Source organism: Piliocolobus tephrosceles, chromosome 11, assembly GCF_002776525.5.
Source record: "Piliocolobus tephrosceles isolate RC106 chromosome 11, ASM277652v3, whole genome shotgun sequence".
Taxonomy (NCBI): domain Eukaryota; kingdom Metazoa; phylum Chordata; class Mammalia; order Primates; family Cercopithecidae; genus Piliocolobus; species Piliocolobus tephrosceles.
The window spans coordinates 116,239,865-116,260,382 of NC_045444.1; the positions used below are offsets into that span (position 1 = coordinate 116,239,865).

At 38.0% G+C, this 20,518-nt stretch overlaps 1 protein-coding gene across 18 annotated transcripts in view; it reads right to left on the minus strand.

Annotated features, from left to right (window-relative positions):
• The window catches only part of TRIP12 (thyroid hormone receptor interactor 12), a 154,349-nt gene that overhangs the window by 12,078 nt on the left and 121,753 nt on the right, over positions 1 to 20,518 (minus strand). For 12 of the 18 annotated variants that reach the window (XM_023193919.2, XM_023193908.2, XM_023193917.2 and 9 more), the window contains 14 exons: positions 19,879 to 20,020; positions 18,807 to 18,998; positions 17,382 to 17,533; positions 15,333 to 15,505; positions 14,519 to 14,592; positions 14,231 to 14,430; positions 13,477 to 13,604; positions 11,982 to 12,133; positions 11,168 to 11,310; positions 9,700 to 9,856; positions 7,956 to 8,054; positions 3,023 to 3,137; positions 2,580 to 2,734; positions 1,460 to 1,624 (listed from right to left, as the gene is read on the minus strand). In XM_023193919.2, the coding sequence (XP_023049687.1) occupies positions 1,460 to 1,624; positions 2,580 to 2,734; positions 3,023 to 3,137; positions 7,956 to 8,054; positions 9,700 to 9,856; positions 11,168 to 11,310; positions 11,982 to 12,133; positions 13,477 to 13,604; positions 14,231 to 14,430; positions 14,519 to 14,592; positions 15,333 to 15,505; positions 17,382 to 17,533; positions 18,807 to 18,998; positions 19,879 to 20,020 (2,047 nt within the window). Of the gene's footprint in view, positions 1 to 1,459; positions 1,625 to 2,579; positions 2,735 to 3,022; positions 3,138 to 7,955; positions 8,055 to 9,695; positions 9,857 to 11,167; positions 11,311 to 11,981; positions 12,134 to 13,476; positions 13,605 to 14,230; positions 14,431 to 14,518; positions 14,593 to 15,332; positions 15,506 to 17,381; positions 17,534 to 18,806; positions 18,999 to 19,878; positions 20,021 to 20,518 lie in introns of all 18 variants that reach the window. The other 6 variants (XM_023193925.2, XM_023193923.2, XM_023193918.2 and 3 more) reach the window with 2 other exon arrangements.

The window sequence follows — 20,518 nt, forward strand, 5'->3', positions numbered from 1 at the left end:
CACAGCTGGTTATTATGTCAACTTCTGGAGTGTGGATTCTGTGCCATTCATTTTATATTTTTAAACTGACAACATCAGGAATAATAAAGGATAGAACAAACCTCAAAAACAAACAAACAAACAAACAAAAACTACTGACAAGAGAACTGTGGCAGCGTACTGCATTTGAGACAAACATATATAATAGAGCTTGCACGGTGTGGAAGCATGCAGACAGCCTGGGTTTGAGTTCCTGCTCTGTGTTCTCTAGGTGAGTCAGTGACCTTAAGCAGGTTGCTCAACCTGTCTGCCCTGGTTTGCTCACCAGTAAAATAGAGATAATACCCCAATCTCACATGGTAGTTGTTGGGATTAAATAAATTAACATATACATGGTACCTAAAACAGAGTCTCCTGTTTTACTTGCTTTTTTGTTCTTCCTTTTTTTGTTTTGCCATTATTTACCTAAGAGATAATCCTAAACAACACTGTAATAGTTTAAAACTTACCAAGTTGTTAAGTGAAAACCAAAATGGTTCTAAAAATTCTAAAATGACAAATTTTGTACAGAAAAGGTGGACTTAGCCTCTCTGAATACGAATTTCTCTTAATAGACTTACTTTTCGAAACAGCACCACATAATTACAAATTAATACGGGGGATACAGAGAATCTCCTTACAAATCTTCTAACAAAAAGGCACTCTAAAATCTTATCCCTCTATTGTAAGATCCTCTCCACCTCATCAGGAGAGGTGACACTCTCCCTCACTACAGAATCTCAATGTGCTATTCTTATTTAATTTATAAAATGAGGGTTGATTTAATATTGGTCCAAGTTACCAGTCCAAACAGAAGCTTTCTGGGTCTGTGCCACAAAAAAAAAAAAAAAAATAGAACCTTGTTTTCTTCTAATACCAGATACAAAACCATTATTAATCTCAGATTGAGTTAAGTAATTTATATATTGTTAATTATATACATTAAAATTACACAGTAATGATATGAAGTTCAAGGTTATCTATGAGATGTCACAGAGAAACCTCAACGTGTATTACCAAGGAATAGTTGTTGGCACTCACAGTGACCTTTAAAAAACATCTTCCTGAGATCTCTAGAAACAACACTGTTCCTAAATTAAGGCACCTTTCTTGAAAATGCATCTGTTCTGAGAATAGTTTTACTGATTCAAATGCTTACTAAAAGATGATATAATATCTGCCCAGATACATCAGAGTTCTCATTTATGGTCTGATTTAGAATTGTATTTTATTTGTTAATCAAGATGTTTATAACCTGCTGTGAGTATAGGTCATGTGACCCACTGTGAAATCACATGTCTTAGTTAGTATAACACAAGAATTAAAATCTCCTAAAATAAAACATTACTATAACAACTGAGTCAAATACAAACCATTTAACAAAAGCCTCATTTTTCTAAAATAAAGACCTGATCCACTCGACTGTTTCTTCTAAGCCTACCTGGGATTTATCTTGTTCAAGTCTTTTCTTCTGTCTGACAATGTCTTCTAGGTGATAAACTGATCTGGCTACAACTGGGTCGATGTCAAACAAATCGTGTGATGTCAGTGAAGTTTCTTGCCGCAGCATCCATTTATAAAAGGGTAAGCCAAGGGGAAGGTCCACCTGAAATGGAATATGCATAATATTTTCACTGTCACACTGAGCTTCCAGCATTACCACCATCTAAGGCACTTCAGGAGATCATTTAAATATTAATAGGTCAAGTAATCCCCAAGAAAGAAAATTCTGTAGTTAGGAACTATTTCTCCCACTACACAAAACTGATTCTCTTGATTTGGGGCCCTAAACGCAATTCTGCTGTAGTCTGTATCATTGAATATCCCAAAGCAAAAAATGTTAAGGGAAAAACCTTACTATATTTAAAATAGAAAACTAAATGGAACTTCTAAACTAACTGATAAACTGCCCACTCTTCAGTTAAAGTGAAATTGTAAACTTGTCAATTTGGCCACAGGTGAAAATGTCTTAAACATACTGATAAAGTGCCTCCGGAAACGGGAGAAGAGCATGGTGGCTCATGCCTGTAACTCCAGTGCTGTGGGAGGCCAACGTCAGGGGGTTGCTTGAGGCCAGAAATTCAAGAGAAAAAACAATGAAGAAATGTCCAGAAACATTCCAACCTCTATGAATGCTGATCACTTGGGTTATTTTCACAACAGCACTCTAATGTAAATTTAATGAAGTTTAGTTACTTGCACAAACTTTCCTACTGAATTGAAAAGGTAACGTCAGACTCTAGAAAATAAATAATTAATACCACCTTAACTTGCCTGATTATCTGAATCCTTGCTACCCAAGGAGTGGTCCACAACCTGGCAACTGGGCGTGTCCTGGGAGCTGATAGGAAAACTTAGAATCTTGGACAGTAGGACAGTCTTACCTCTGCCCAACTGAATCAGAACTGGCATTTTTAACAAAATCTCCAAGTAATTCATATGTGTATTAAAGTTTGAGAAGCACTGCTCTGAAGTATAGCAGTAACTACAGGGCTCGACTGAGGTACCTGCACAGAACATTCTACACCAAACCTGCAAAAAGCAAACCATCCTGAACTTACCAATCTGAAATCCATGATAGCCTTGGCCATTAATTTTCCTAAGAAGCGAAACTTCATCTTAACCTTTGCGATATGAGCTGGCTTTGCTGTCCTACCAAAGGGAAGCGCAAACAGGCCCTGGAGGTTTTGAATATACTTGGTCCCTTCTTGGCTTCCTGAAAAACAAGCAATTCACCAAACTTTAGATGATGTTTCCAAAAAGAAAACAAAACCTGGTAACTAAGAACATTTAAAGAAATTAAGTATTCTCAAAATGGGAGTGCAGATCACTGAATGAAGTCCTCTAGAACTGGACAGGCCTTCCCTACTTGATAAATGAGAAAACAGAGGCTAAAAGAAGCAAGCACAGTTGTCCATTAGAAATTAAATATATTTAATAAACTGTCAGAGTCCATTACCTGATCTGAGTAACACAAACCGAGTTACTTACAGATAGGCATTACCTTTTGGATTGCTAAGAGTTACTTCTTCACCTCTCCAAAGACCCAAGTCAGCTCTCTGTAGTTCCTGAGATACAAGCGCATAAAACTCCAGTGTAGGCCCAAGACCTGTCCCAACCTACAGAGGAACACAAGTAGAACGATTTCCAATTTTAGAAATTGTGCTTTTTTACTGCCAACCTCTTGGAAATGTGGACACTAACAGCAACTGTTTACCAGGATGCATTAGCGATTATTTTCCAAAAATGTCCTGACCGGATTTATTCCTTCAGTCCCGGTCACCTGGACAAAAACTAGCAACTCTTTATTACTTCCTACCCGCTAAGGCCCCAACATGTCAGCTGAACGATTTCAGGCTGTACTCACAGAAGTGCCACTGTGGTTACATATCTTTCCTTCAGGAACAATATGGCATTGTCTGCATATGGATGTCTTTCCCCTTTTTCTCTTTAGTGAACTGTTACCCCAAACCAGCTCAAATGTCACCCTCTCAAGAGGAAGGCTCCCCTCAACATCTGCTCCCAACAGTTAGTTTGCTCCTTTTTTCTTGGGGCTTATTTTTCAGCTACTTAAATACTTACATTACTTTACCAAAATGTCAGTATATGCTTGCATATTTTGCAGGATGATAACTGTTTTGGTCACCCTGTATCTCTGATAGTACCTGACACACAGTAGCCATTTAATAGAGGTATGTCAAATAAAATACAAATAATGAAAGGTCTGATTCCACACTAGCACAGACACGACTGATGGCGTCATACAGGACACCAATGCTTCTCAACTCCCAGGGTGCACTGGAATCCCCAGAGCTTTATCAACATGCACATATAGGGGTGTCACGTCCGGAAGATTCTGATCTGGCACGTTCAGCTTAGAGCCTACGCACTGGTATTATTAAACAGGCTCTGAAGGCGACTGTGCAGCCTAAAGTTAAACTACTCCTCCATGAGACACCTGATGTGGACATGCCTGAAGCAGTGTTCATACCTTGCTCATTCCTTCCTGAACTGTCAAGGTCCTACCAGATCAGACCATAAACAAAGATATGCAGGTAGTGACAAGTTCCTATTGTAGGTTATACGCTAAATCTAACTGTAACCCTGTCAAGAAGGCAACATTTATAGATTACTCGTAAACAAAGGGTACTATTTTAGCATTATTACGGTTACTCTTAAAAATTACTCACACTAGTTTAAAAGTTTAGATGTAGTCCACTAAACATTTAACTCCTTCAAAACAGAGATCTGCTTGGACCTAGTGGTGCTTTCCTGATTAACCCCTAATCCTATTAGAATTCCGTACCAGTAAGTGGTATCACCATTAACCCCAAAATGAATACTCCAACCAAATCCTTAGAGCTGTTCTTGGCCATTCTCTAAACCTCCACAATCCAATCGATCAGTAAATACAGTAAGTGCTGCCTTCAAAATGCATTCTAAACTAATTACCAACTTTACCCAGCTGCCATCCTCTGTCATCTGGTCTACTGCTAAAGTCTTCTAGATGGTCTCTACACTAACATTCCCGACATCTTATATCCCATGCTTATAGGAGCAAGCGTAATCCTTACAAAACACAAGTACGCGGCATTCCCTTGATGCTTTCCAAAGGTTTTTCATCTCATTTAAAGCAGAGCTCCAGTTCTTACCATGGCCTACATGACCCCTTTGCACATCCCACTCAGTCTCTTTGACTCCTCCTACTCTGCCCTTGCTCACTATGCTCCAGCCACACTCATCCTCCAACAGGCTAGGAACACTGCTTCTCTGTTCTTGTGCTAGAGATACTTTTCCCCCAGACCACAATGACTTGCCTCCACTCAAATGTCCTCGGACCATGCTATGCACCCCCATAATGCTTCATTTTACTTTTCTTCCACACGGCCTAACATATATGTGTACATGAATGTGTGTGTATGTATTGGCCTCCCCAAACAAAAAGATAAGCTCCATCATGGGGGTGGGAGTACTTTGTATATTCTGTTCTGCACTGAATCCCAGGCACTGGAAGACTGAGGAACAAGAGAGAAGCAAAGAAAAACCTGCAGTAACACATGGTATCCACCAGATGGTGCTAGTTAATTCTCCTTTTGGCATACATTATCCCAGGTTTAACAGAAGTCACAGATGAAATTAGTCTATTTCCTTCATCCAATGCTGTTGTTTCTAAAAGGATTCTTAAAATATTAAATCACTAACAGCACTTCCTCTGTGAGCTTCTGCAGAAGGTGGAAGGCCCAGGTCATGTTTGCTTTGCTGATACAACCTGGGGGCGGCCAGCATCCCCACAGAGCAACCTGATCTCTTCAGGGATTATCATTCTACCCAACCACACCACTAAAAGGGCAGGTACTTGGTTGAGCTTCATTTTTCTTTTTAAAGGAAAGGAAAGCATAAAACCCTAGAAACAGAAAAACAAGTTTGACAACTTGACTTAAAAAGGAATCTTTTTCTCTCAAAACTAACACATACTGGCACTTACTATATGACAACGTTCTGAGTGCTTCACACATTTCAGCTCATTTTATCATTCGAACAACATGAGGAGGCAGGTGCATTAATTATGTAAAGGGCTGAGAGGACACTGATGAGTTTATGTTAACTTGCCCAAAATCTCACAGCCAGTAAGTGGGCAGGCCAGGCTCCACATTCCCTGCTCCTGATCTTTCACCTTCCCAAAAGGAGACTGGGTCACTGGGTCATTTGTAACCCCAGTCCTTGGGGTTTGGGTGGCTTTGTGAGCCCAAAGACTGGTATAATCCTTCCCCGGCTTACCAATCATTCCAATTCAAATAGGAGCCCACACTGTGACCTGAGATTTTCACTGGGATTCTTCTGGAGCTAGTCAGAAATTCTTCCTAAAGGCTACTAGCTGACATGTACAGCTGAATTTGAATCATAACCTGAAGCCCTATGCATCTCACAAAGTCAGTGCTTGTGAGGTAGGGGTGGAGGTGCTTCCCCCTGTCCTAATGAAGCAGCTCCTGGAATCTTTTCTGAGGTCAATAGGTAAGACCTATGAAGGAAGGGCATAAAATCTTGACTTCACATCAGCAATCCAATCCTGCTCCTTAGAACAGTCTGTGTGAAGCCATTTTGAGCTTGTTAGGTTTCATGCAAGATGCAATTTTAACAGAACCGTGAGGGATGAGAGAGGAAAGATATTTCCTGGCAAGAGAAAACTATGCTGGAGTAAGAAAGTAGAATGTATGTTTAAAGAGAATAAAAACATACCAAATGGTTACAGCAAAGGTCCTGTAGTCTTATGAGTAATAAATTTGGATGCATCAACATATAAGAACCGCATCCTCTGAGCAACAGCCATGATCAAGCTACTAGATTCAAAAAATCCTTATCTCTTATGCTAGCAGTCCAGGGCCTCCACTCCATCTGGCCACCTCCTTTCTATCCCCCTTCTCCCAGCACTTCCACAGCAGTACTAACTTCTGCCACTCACCACCAAGCCTGACCCTTTGCTCAGGCCCCATCTCCTACTAGAAAATGGTCTCTCAATCTTCCTGCTCTCTTACACTAAGGTCTAACTCAAGGCATCTTGAGGACAGCACTCCTCGTCTGAATGCATCATTCACTTGGCACCTGTACCACTACCTTGCCACACTCTTTGGTACCTTTGTTCAGTGTCTCCCTAACTACACTGTCATCTTTTCAGTGCAGAGACTCTGCCATAACCTGGAATCCTAGCATGCAGTATACTTTCTAGTACACAACAACTTATAATTTTAACTTTGGTGACAGAATACTCTTAGCTTTTCAAAAGTCATCAAGAAGGAGAAAATGCTTAATAAAATGAATGAAAAATCAAGGTCATGATTAAAATTACTTAAATAGGCACAGTTAGTATCATACACTAAACTGCTAAATCTATGATACTTACCATGAGCCAGTTTATGTACATGAACTCAGTCACAACTCTGAGGTTATACTATTACCTACGTTTTACAGATAACAAAGCTGAGGGGCAGAGTGGTTGGCTATTGTAAGTAAATATTTGGTATAACGAAAGATCTAGAAATTTTAAGTCCGTAAGAGGTTCAGGGAAGCCCCAAAACTCTAAGTTTTGTCTTAAAAAAAAAATTAGGTGAAAGATAAGGGGGAAGTATCCCAAGAGACTTAAATATACAGAAAATCATTACTGGAATCTTTTGGTATACAAATGTTCATAGCGATGTTACTCAAAATAGTCAAAAACTGGAAACAACCAAAAAGTGAATCAACTGGTGATTGGTAAACATATTTTGGTGTACCCATATAATGGAATACTCAATATATAGTTCATATAATAGAACTATTCCATAATAGGAAACAAATTGACACATGCAACATGGATGAATCTCAAAAGCATTATGCTAAGTGAAAGAAAAATGACAAATGGCTACATATTGCATGATTCCATTTATGATATTATAAAAAAGACAAAATTACAGGGACAGAAAATACGTCAATGGTTATCAGGGGCTGAGGATTGGGTAGGGGACAGAATGAACTGATTTTGCGTGAAATGGGGGCACTTTTTGTGGTGATCGGTATTCTTTATCTTGATGTGAAAGTGTATCCGTCAACCCTTACAACTACATTTCTGAAGTATGCAGTTATTATTTATATCTCAGTAAACCTGATATTTTCCAAAAAGGCAATTCAAACATTTTGAAAGTTATCAGCTGTTTAAAATATCCTTTCAATTTATCAACTGAAAGACTAACAACACAAATGTGTTTTTACGCCAGGAAAAAAACTGCCTTTTAGTATGTAGTTGAAGCTTTGAAAAATGGGGAACTTAGAACAAATCATTCAAGAGAAAAGAGAGCAAAGTCTCCCAACTGTCTTTCAGAATTTCATAGTACCAAGAAACTCAAATAACATTTAATCAAGAACACAAGTCAAGCTAAATAACTATCACTAAACTCCAAGCTCACCTCATTTTCATACTGGATTTCTAACATGGCCCGTGAGCTGCCGAGGTCCTGCATCACAGACTCCGCCTGTTTCAGCAGCTCCTCTCTGTTCACAGTACGCTACGAAGAAAGTACAACTGTCAGGAAATTATGCTCTACCAATATTACACTTTAATAAACAGGTGGTATTTCTTGAAATGCAAAAGAACAAAATCAACTCAATTGTTAACACTTATTTCCTTTAACAGGTAACTCAGAAAGGGTTAAGAGGTAGCAGTATTGTTACAAACATCAACAGCATCCTGGCATACATTAAGGAAACCAGATGCAAGAGTAATTACTAATTTATCTCGTGGCCATGGCAAGTTCAGAAAATTCAAGTTGGGGAAGAAAAAAAATCATCTTTGCCAAGTATCAATGCAATTCTCAGGGCTGCAGTTTCATGAAATCTCCCTGGGTACATTTATATTTAGATAGAGAAATAGATATGGAGGTGACAGGTCAAACAGGTGAGCTGGAAACCTATTGGCTCTGATCTGCCAAGATCCTACAAGCACTACTATAAACACCTGCAAATGAGATTTTAAAAGGTCCTGCTAGATTTCTAATTTACGCCAATATCAGTGCTTATGGAATCCTAATGAGGACGTGAATAGGATGACTTTTTTTTGTTTTAGACGGAGTCTCGCTCTGTTGCTAGGCTGGAATGCAGTGGCATGATCTCAGCTCACTGCAACCTCCAACTCCCTGGTTTAAGTGATTCTCCTGCCTCAACCTCCCAAGTAGCTGGGATTACAGGCATGCACCACCATGCCCAGTTATTTTTTTATTTTTATTTTTTTGCATTTTTAGTAGAGATGGGGTTTCACCGTGTTGGCCAGGATGGTCTTGATTTCCTGACTTCATGATCCGCCCCGCCCGCCTCAGCATCCCAAAGTGCTGGGATTACAGGTATGAGCCACCACACTGGGCCCAAGAAGATTTTTTTAACTACAATGTTTGCTTTATGTTTTGTTTTGCTTTTCAGTATACACTTCACTCCCTGCCACCCATCTAACTCCTTTATTTTATTACTAATGTCTCTTATGAGACTTTTGGAGATAAAGGCTTTAGGAAAAGCCTAAAACTTAAATCCCTAGCAAAAAAAACAAACAGGTAAATGAACAGAAAAGACCTAAGTAAAAACAGTGCTGGTGAGAACTTGTAGAATCGGCCTCCACTGGAAATGGCTCAGGGCACTGTGGTTCAGAGCCACAAATGTGGAGCCAAGATGAGAAACACAGATTAAGTTAGCAACACTGGGGCTAACTGGTAGAAGAGACTCAAACTATATTAAGGATTTTGTTTCAGGCTCTTCTAGTAGGAGTGACTTGTTAAGGGAATGAAATGGATCCGATTAATTCCGACTATTACATAAGGGATCAATTTTTAAAGGCAGGAGACAGTTTGAACTCCTAATTTAGAATGAGTAAGTTTCAGTGAGAGAAGACAAGATTCTTTCTTGGTCTAAGAGTTACGGCAACTAAAAGAGCAAAGAGAATTGTAGAAATTATTTCAGAAACTGGCGGGTGGGGAGGAGAGAAACTCTTAATAAAGGATAAGGAAGAATCACAGCCCAGTTCCAAGAGACTGAAAGGAAAATAGGGCTAGCTGACCAGGACCAAGGCCTCCACGACCAACATGCACATTTAGATATACTACATTTCTAGTTTTCCCATTATTTTGAAAAGCTCAGATTATTTAAAGATTTCGGGGAGAAACTTACTTTTTTTCTATCCAATCTAGGTGCAACTCTGCTATCTTGAGAATCAGACTGGTTGATTTCTGGGTTGGTATCAAGTAATCTTTGCATTGCTCGGTCCCGATCAAATGCAGTTACATAAAAAAGCATTTGCCGGGTATCAAAAGGAAAGAAAAATGGGCTGTAAAAAGATGCAATGTAAGTTTATTATCTAGATGAGAATCAGAAACTACTAAAAAAAAAAAAAAATCCAAACTTATATTAGAAACAACTTTCGATATGATATAGAATGAAAATTGTAAATAAAATCAGTAAAAATTGTTTAGGTCAATTTGTTTATTGATTTTGAGATGGAGTCTTGCTCCCGTCGCCCAGGCTGGAGTGCAGTGGTGTGATCTAGGCTCACTGCAACCTCTGCCTCCCAGGCTCACGCAATTCTCCTGCCTCAGCCCCCTAAGTAGCTGGGAGTACAGGCTCCTGACACCACAACCAGCTAATTTTTGTATTTTTTTTTTTTTTTTTCTGAGACGGAGTCTTGCTCTGTCGCCCAGGCTGGAGTGCAGTGGCTGGATCTCAGCTCACTGCAAGCTCCACCTCCCGGGTTCACGCCATTCTCCTGCCTCAGCCTCCCGAGTAGCTGGGACTACAGGCGCCTGCCACCTTGCCCAGCTAGTTTTTTTGTATTTTTTAGTAGAGATGGGGTTTCACCGTGTTAGCCAGGCTGTTCTTAAACTCCTGACCTCAGGTGATCCACTTGGCCTCCCAAAGTGCTGGGATTATAGATGTGAGCCACCGCGTCCAGCCAGGTCAATTAATTTTAAAGAATTTTCATACTTCTTATATGAAATTTCTAAGTGATCAATAGTGCATTAAGTAGCCTTTCAATGCAGAATCTGATATTTAATTTTTCAAATCCTACACTTAGGTCGATAGATCTTTAATCTACCTGAAGGAAGTATAACATGACTAATGAAAGCTCATTTTTAAAATATGACCACCACCTTCATGAGGCACTTGAATCATCCTGAAACCAGCCCTATCTCCCAGTCCATGTCTGTGGAAAAATTGTCTTCCATGAAACTGGTCCCTGGTGCCAAAAAGAGTTGGGGACTGCCGATTTAAATGTATATGGCCAATGGCTTACATTTACCACTGCAGTTCTAGAGTCCCTGACCCAAGCAGGCTCAGAGAATCAAGCAACTACACCTTTGGAATCCAATTTTATTGAGAACAGATAATTTTGACTATCTTCAGCCAAACTGCTATGTGTACTTTCCTATTTCATACATAGACACATACTACCAAGAAGATCCAGCTCCCAAACTTGCCTAGTCTGTTTACATGCTAAAGCCACACAATTAAGCAAGTTGTGATCAACGGTATTAATAAACATTTGACTAGGTCCAGTAAAGACAATGTTTCTGTAACAAAATACATCAAGACCAACCCAGTAACATTTCCAAGGCCACCATTACAGAAGTGATTGTCTTACCAGGTTTTTCCTAGCTCAGTAAGCCATGTTGGGATGTTTCCTGTCATGATTACTAAAGGATCTTGAAGTTGCCTATTTGCTTTTGCTGTTAACTTACTGTTAATAAATTCACTAGTTGGAATAATTTCCTTGCACATTGCATTCTGTAAAATGTTTTAAAAAAAACAAAGTCTACATGTAGTAAAACATTAGGATTATATTCACAATCTCTTCCATTATCCCCAAATCCATGCAAAGTACCCCGAATTCGGTGCTGGTTGCCGACATACAACACACAGCCTCTCATTACTGTGTCCCACCTAAAACAACAATTCCCACAATACACTGTTAAGCCCTCACATGTACCCCTTGCCACTGCTGGGCACCGCCCCCAGCCACTGCTGCTGGCTCAATCATTCAGTGATGTTGCAGCTGATGTTTCATGCAGGGCCAATTCCTTTACTCTTCTCTACGCTATATAAATATCAACGGCAGCATGCAACTTTTACCCAACTTTTACTTGATATATAAACTTCTCGTTACTTGTACCTAAAGAATTTTAACTATAATAAATCCATGTTCAAGTTTCATATTGTAGCTTAATTTCATAAATTTATTGCTAGAGAAAATTTTACAAATCTGCCAAGAGAATTAATCTAAGCCTTTAGTCTTAGATTAGACCGGGAGAAAAAGTGGGGGAGAAGTTTCCACTGATGAGTACATTATACTTTACTGGGCTAGGATTCCTGCATTTAGCTGAATCACTATTTCCATTTCTAGTGCAATAGGAAATTTATCAATCACAGACCATGATTAAGTAGGCAACGTTACTCACATCATACAAGTAATACCAGTATCGACTGATAGCATGTAAAACTCTTAAAAGAAGGATCACATCTAATGACGGGTCTTCAAATGTTATATTTTCAGGTGGTGTGGGAATGAGGTAAACTTCTAGAGGATTTGATACTGATGGGCACACTCCATCTAAAGGACAAAAGATCAAAGTAAGTTTTGATCAAAGTCAGAAAGGCGAAGCCAGTGCAGCCAAGGTCCTATCATCACTAAAAGAGTAACGGAAGTTGTTATAGTCAACACTTGGAATCCTATTAGTAGGGTACTGATAAGTTTGACAGTCTTCCCATTTTATCTTACATATAAAATGCCTTGGCTTATAAAAATTCCACTTTCCCCTCCCATACCCAAATAAACATTATAATGAAGGAAAGCTGGCTCTTCCACATTTCTCCTTTATACCAGAAACAACGGAAAACGGTAAAATGGCTGGAGGAATAGAAACAAACTGTTTAAAGTTCACTGTTAGAGAAATTTCCCGGATATTTCATATCCAGTTTGTAACGAGACGAATACCTCAAAATTAAAAATCTGGTAAAAGAGATTTGGTTATTTAATGCAAGGCTTAGGACTGAACAGATTGAGCGTTTTCAAGTAGGGTCTGCAAATCCTTTGTTACTAGGCTGCATTAAGTAAAGGCACCAAAAAAATAAATCTGAGGGACTCAAAGAGTTGCCGTTTACTTATAGCAAACAAAATAATAAAAAAATCATACCACCATCATTTTGTAAAAGAAAATGGCATTTTTTTAACACCAAAAACATAACAATCTCAAAATTAAGAGGCTTTTATATTGAACAAACTTAGTTGTGTGAAAAAAAGTGCTAAAGGGCCCTTATTTCTGTGGACCAGGGAAACCAGTGTGAGAAAATTACTGTGATGGCGGCAGGGAGGGCGTGGGAGGGTCCTCCATGGAAAAATAATATTGTCTAACTCTAAGGCATTGTTAGTATCATATTTTTAAAGGGAAGAGGTGGGGGAAGAGAGGAAAACTATAGACGGGAAGGAAATATTACAGAGAAAAATAAGTCTATTACAAAGTGACGGCTATATTCGATGGTCATTACATTACCTGGCATCACTTTTTATGATTACTATAATTATACTACTGTCATGGGTGACAATAAAAAAGTAGGCACCAATTGGTCAGTGATCACTACCTTCAGTCTCTTCTTTAGTGAACATGTTCTACCAATGAAATTTGTTTCAGCCTTCATAAAAACCCGAACTGTTAATGAATTGGGAATAAGTTTTTTCCCAATTTTCCTTCTCAATTTAATTTTGTAGGTACTTAACTTTTCATTTTCTAGATATTAAAGTTGAGGATTACATGTGATCAAACTGTTGGTAATTTCATTTATTTCTCAATTATATTCAAAGATTTTACTACTAAATCCAAATCACTCTCTGAAAATCATGAAAATGGGAAGACTGCCCAGTTGGCAATCCATTTTCCCCTTTATCTACCATCTTACCGTGCCATAACTCATCATGCTTTTTCGCATTTCTAGGGGAAGTTTTCGTTGGAGCTGTTTGGGCTCTTCCTCTTTTACCACCAACACAATCTTTATTACTTTCTTCATCCTCTCTCACAGGTTTATACCTAAAATGACAAGATAGTATATAAACCAAATGTAGATTCTGAAACTGATACAAAGCCAAAATCTAAGCCACAGACACCACAGTTACCAGAAGACCGTTCTGAGATCTATTCCCCTCTCTCTCCCTAGCATGAACCTGGACAACTTCTTAGAAGAGACCGCCTAGAGACCACCTTCCCAGGAGGGGCTGCCTGAGAAACTCCAAGGGTGGTTCTGAGAAAATGGCTCTCTTCAAGCATATGTAACAGACACTCACAGACAATGCAGGAAGCTGCATCCAAATGCCTCTTAAGGACTCAGAGATGCCCAACTTCAGATTAGCTAATGGAACATCATCTTATGGCAACACTTTTGTCTTAATTAAAGACCTGAAATAAATCTAGAAAAGTAGATGTAAACCATGATTGTTGTCTATGAATAAATGTTTTCCAGTTGAATGAATGAGGAGGCTATATATACATATGCATATGTACCTTATCAAATATTTAAAATCGTCTTTAAGAACTAAAATGTGTGAGTTAGGGCCCCCATCCTTACGAAAGCCAGCCATCAAGTTAATGTGAATTCTAAAACACAAGAACAGTTTCAAAGTTTATGAAAAACCAAAAGAAAGAATTTTCAGACTTGCCATATTGTATGAGTCTTTGTCCAAATACCAGCTCTGCCTAGAGGATTGCTCTCATCATCTGTGGATTCTCTTTCATCTTCTGCCTGTATACTAAACTGCCGTACTGCCTGATACACAGTCATGTTATATGGCAGCAAATGTTCTCCAATATAAAACTGCAGCCTGTGTCTTACATTTCCTGAATTTAGGAATTGAGCAGCCTGAATAAAGCAAAGCAAAAGTCATTTAAGCCAAAGGCCCTGAACTTTATATAGTACATTATGACATGGTGGGAATATAGTACCTTACCAGAGACTCATCTATTTCCTCGTCTGATCCATCGTCATCACTGTCTTCATCATCTTCTCTTACTCTTCCATACCCTGAAGACCCAAGTAGACTTTTAAACTCATAGCGATTTTAGGTGTGAAAAAAAAAAATCCTGTATACACTGGTTAAACATCTTCTCAGAAAAACACACATAGGTTGAGTATCCCTTATCTGAAATGCTTGAGCCCAGAAGTGTTTTAGATTTCAAATTTTTTCAGATTTGGAATATTTGCATATACATAAGATACCTTGGGGACGGGATACAAAGCTAAATATGAAATTCATTTATATCTCATATACATGGCGTGAAGGTAATTATATAGAGTATTTTCAATAATTTTGTGCATGAAAGAAAGTGCATGTATACTGAACCATCAGAAAGCAAAGTAGTCAGGTGTGGAGTCTTCCACTTGTGGAGTCATGGCAGCAATCGAAGTTTCAGATTCTGGAGCATTTTGCATTTTAGATTTTCAGGTTAGGGATGTTCAACCCGTATATATTACACTCTGATCTACGAAGCAGAAAGGTCTAAGAAAATTGCCAAACACAAAATGTCATTTCCACTACATTTCACCAAGATAAATTAACTCATCATTCAAGTAAGCAGTCAACCCCTAGTAAGTTCAATGTATGACTATATACTAAGTAGAAAAGAAATGACAGGAATGTAAGTTCCTGCCATCTAGGTTTTAACAGAAACAACATTCAACAGAGAAATAACGTATATATCTCTTAATGTAAATTTCTCCCAAATATACATATATAACACACAAAACAAATACATGGAAAGTACCTCTAACTACAAGGTATCTCTCGATGGCTTGTACCAAAGCCAGAGGGTCGATCTTGACAGGTCCACCCTTCCACTGCTTCACATTTGCACAGTCTGGATGTCTTTGTAACTGGCATTTTAATTGATGTGTGTTGAAAAATTTTAAAGCCTGTGATCCTCTGTTGAGAGAAAAGCTCAAGATAATTTGTGAAAAAAAAGTTAGTCTATTATTTTCACATTTAATATACATTAATTCAAATAAAGGCAAGTTAATACAAACTGCTAAGACACACTAGTACTAATCATTTACTTACCAGTTCTGTAAATGTTAAAGCCAATAATTCAAGTTATTTAGAAAAAAATTTTCTACATAAGAATATTTTGCCCATTCCTACTGAATATTACATTTTTAAAAAAGCAAAAAAAAAAAACCCCAACTTTATTTCAAAGATTTCAGCTACAAAATTACTTTAAAAACTAATCTTTAAAATTTACTTTGCTACAACAGTTTTGAATGAAGCAGTTTAATAGCTACAGCAATTGAAACCTGGTCATGATGTTTAATTGCTCATTTCAGAAAAGCTCTGGCAGGAGTCAGATACAAACTTAAACTGTGATTATCCGTATGATTCCACAAAGCAAGCTTGTCCAACCTGCGTCCCACAGGCCGCATGCAGCCCAGACTGCTTTCAATACAGGCCAACACAAATTCCTAAACTTTCTTTAAACACGAGTGTTTTTGTTTTCGTTTTTTAAAGCTCATCAACTAACTTTAGTGTTGGTGTATTTAATGTGGCCCAAGACAATTCATCTTCCAATATGGCCCAGGGAAGCCAAAAGATTGGACCCTCCTGCACATAAAGCATACACATAGGGACGTGGAGAAGAATATTCCATTTTATGAATATATACATATGCAAACATAGTCTATATAAATTTGGACAAAAATAAAAAGCTTCATGATTTTCTCAAGCACAGGTGAAAATGCCCCCTTATTTCATGAACTCCTCCAGGAAAGCATAATGATCGAAACTGAGTAACACACGCCACATTAACTTTCAAAGCCGAAAAGAAACCCTAGTCCATGATGTGATTGCCTTATCACTCAACAATGCATATTGTTCTTAATTCAATCAAAATTTTTAAAATGTTTTTAAAACATCAAAATGTGGATTTAAAAACCAAACTGGGCTGACTGTGGTGGCTCAGGCCTGTAATCCCAGCACTTTGGGAGGTCAAGGCAGGAGGATCACTTGGGCCCAAGAGTTCAAGACCAGCCTGGGCAACAAAGTGAGACCCCGTTTCTACAAAAAATAATTAGTGGAACATGGTGGCACACGCCTGTGGCCCCAGCTACATGGGAGGCTGAGGCAGAAAGATCTGTTCAGCCCAGGAGGTCAAGGCTGCAGTGAGCCATGTTCACACTAGTGTACTCTGGCTTGGGCAACAGAGTAAGACTCTGTCATAAATAAATAAATAAACAAACAAACAAACAAATACCAAATTTCCTATTTTCTAGGCTTCCAGCCAAAATATTCCATGAAACTTGTAACATTCCACAACATAGAACAATTCCTGTAGCACCTCAAGAGTCCTTAAAACTACATTAAAAATATACATATTTATTAAACTAGTAAAACTTCAAATGTTTGAACCCATCAAAATACAAAGTTATAACCACTTATATTACATACAAATCATACTGCTCAAAATGTAAATGTTATTCACATCCACAGAAAATGTTTTACCCCTATTGAAGTTAAACACAAAGTTCTTAAGGAAATTTTGTATGTTGAAGTGTATCAATTTAAGGAAAAGTAAGCCTACTACAAGTTACGAATATAATCACTGGATTATATATTTATAAAGCATCCTGTTTAAGGCACATGGTGTAGTTTTAAAGACAAAAAAGCATTTGATTCATTCTTCAGAGTACTTAATTTCTTTCATCATTACAGCTGAATGTTTTCTGGGCTGATCAAGACTTTACCAGACCTCTTGCCGTCTTACCTCAGTGAAATTAAGTACCAAATTCCAGTGGCAAGGGTATAGCCAGGCAATGGTCCTTACCTGCCTCCTGTCCCATTTCCACTAGGGAAATCATGTACTTTGACTGGAAATTGTTCCATCTGGCTGAGGCAGTTGTTCATCTTGTGAACTAATGCCAACAAAGGTGCATTACCCACTGGTTCCACTCTTCCAATGGGCTCTTCTCCAGGAAGCTAAAGTTATAAATAAACAAACAGGTTAAACAAGGCCTTTTCAAAACAAAACTCTCCTCAAAGAGAAGATTTAATAAGCAGCTTTATAAAAAAGAGTAATTCGTCTATTCATCTTTATCTTTTATTGCAGATTTGGTCTGAACGACCTTACCACATCAATTATTTCAATAAAGACAATCGTTTTGTACAGTCCACAATCCTGCATTCATAATCCCTACATCCAAAGGCTCTGAAAGCACAAGTCACTTGGTGGCAAAATCTGATCCAAACAGACATAAGGCTATTTACAGTCTTTATTTATCTGATTTTAGTAAGAATATTCATGTTATGCTATAAAAATATTTAATGCATATGATATAGAGTGCTATTCAGAAACTGCTGGAAATTTTAATCTATTACACACTGTAGGACCCTTGAAACCCACCCATCTCCAGGGGTTTCAGATAAGAGATTGCACATAATCTTAAGTATGGTGTAAAACTATACATAATACTGTCACACTTCTAACGAATCAACAATAAATACTAACTCTACTTTAGGTGGACCCACAAGTTAAAATACAAGCAATGCTCAAATGTCTCTGAACACAGCAAGCGCATGGTGAAATAATGTTAACACATAGGAGAGCTATCCTAAGCGCTATTACGTAGATAATCCAGAGGGAAACGGCCCAAGTGATGCCTTCTCCTTAAGCCACTGTAAAACAAGGAGAATGCTGTCAACAGTATCCAAGGATTACCCTCTTGATCTGGCCCACTTAAGAGTGAAGGAAGGGGAGCCACTCTGTGGCTCCTGGCTTTGTAATCCACATTATAAACGGTGACATAAATGGTCATCAAGCACCCTTGATGGGAACTGTTACAACTGTATTTTATGTACAAAACAGGAAAATATATCTCCTCTATCTTATTATAGATGTCTATTTCCCTAAAAGGAACGAATACAAACTTTAATACATTTAAAAACAAATATTGCAAGTAAAATACATTCACAGGTGAGAGACTACTATTAATGGTTCATCTTGTAAGCAAAAAAGACTCAAGATACTTCAACCATAGAAACAGTGACATGGGCTGTGTTAAATCCCCATTTCATTGTTTTACTATTTACTTTGAGATATATAGAAGTTGAAAGATTCCAACTGTGTAAAAACCTAGAAGTTTTCCCTCAATGTCTTCACCCAGACCAGCTGGAAAGTATTACTGAGATTAAAATACATGCATTAGTGAATATTGATTCTTATAAGACATACAGGCATTATTAGATAACTTACTGGAGAAGAAAAAAATACATGAAGAAATCTCTTTAATCTGATCTCTCTGCTCACAGCATCCTTTTCACTTTTAGATGTCAAATAAAGCAACAGCTGCTTCACAAATCCACTATGTTGGATTTCAAATGATGAAACATCTGACTCTGAGACTATGCTACGGATTTCTACAAGGCACTCAGCTCCACCATCCACCTGAAAGAGTTAGGAAAAGTATTTCTATATTGATTTAAGCAGTACTTAAAAAATACACAACTCACATATCCTCAAAAGGAACTGAATATATTCTCAACGTCCTTAAAAAAAAAAAGGAGTGGTACTACAGTCTTAGTAAATCCTTGGAAATTATGATTTTAAACACACACATACACACTAAATATTTCATGAGGAAAACCAGGAATCCATAACAACATAAGAAGAAAATCTTCGCATTCAACCAATGTATTTCTAAAGGATGAGAACACAAAACTGAAGAATAAGGGGCTATAACACCAGAATGAAAAGAGGAATCAAGAATACAAGGTGTGGCTTTAAATTAATACATTTAAGGTCTCAGCAAAATGAACAATTTCTTGGAAAACATACAACCAAAACTGCTCAAGGTACATCAAAAACATCAAAAACAACAACAACAACAACAAAGAAAACAAAACTGAGAACCAGATGAAACATAAAACACTTATTAGTAAACCTCTAGCCTCTCCTGCCACTCTTGAGACCCCACGTGGAGAGAGGGTCTAAGGAAGGCCTATCGTCTATACCTATAGTTGAGGATGACTTAGAAAACAGATGTGCCTATGGGGACATTTCTGAAGTTTCTTCATCTGTCAAGAATTATGAGATGTGAAGGAAAGAAAGTCAAAGATGAGGTTTCTAGTACATTTAATACAGACTGATGAATCCTGATAGTCAAGGGATAAGTAAAAGAAATGCCAGCACCAAGGGTATATATAAGGTAAGAGTCGATGTATGATAGCTAAATCCACAGGAAGCTAGAGAGCCATGAAGGAAAAAAGTGGGAGGAGATGCTGGCAAGAGACTGAAATAGAGCAGCAAAATGCACTGGCCACAGCACCTGGAGGTTGAGTTGTTCGGTTGCAGCACAAAGTCTCTGAAGGACATTCAAGGCAGGGTTGCTTCCATCCATATTCTCAGAACTGAAATAACGTTCAACAAATTTATGTGCCTGCTCCTTAATCCAACCTTTAATTTTTTCTCTACAAGAAACAAAAAGGAGATATTAAAGTCCCAGTGTATGTAGAAAGGATATAACTTCTGATCAACGTAAATAGCTGCTACATTTAAAATCCTTTCTGGTCTATGCTTAGAGATTAATCAATCCAGAATCCACAAGCAAATTAACTTTCACTTTGAAACTGGGCTATGATGGAGAACTGTTTAAAAACTTAAAATACACTGCAGGTTATTACATGAATTGTAAACAAAGTGTACTAGTTTTTTGGAACCCTGCAATATAACACTTTCCTAAGTGTTCCCTTTATTTTCTAAAGTACATACATATGTGCATTATCCTTGCGTTTCCTGGAGAGCTGAAGTCAAGATTTACAGACCAGAAACACACACCTATTAAGGATGTAATAAGCTATGGCAAACAAGACCCAGCTGCCTAAATTACAAATGCTGACAGCTTCAGCAATTCATTCACTTAATTATTTTTATACACTGAAATTCAGATAAACAACCAACAAAACCAA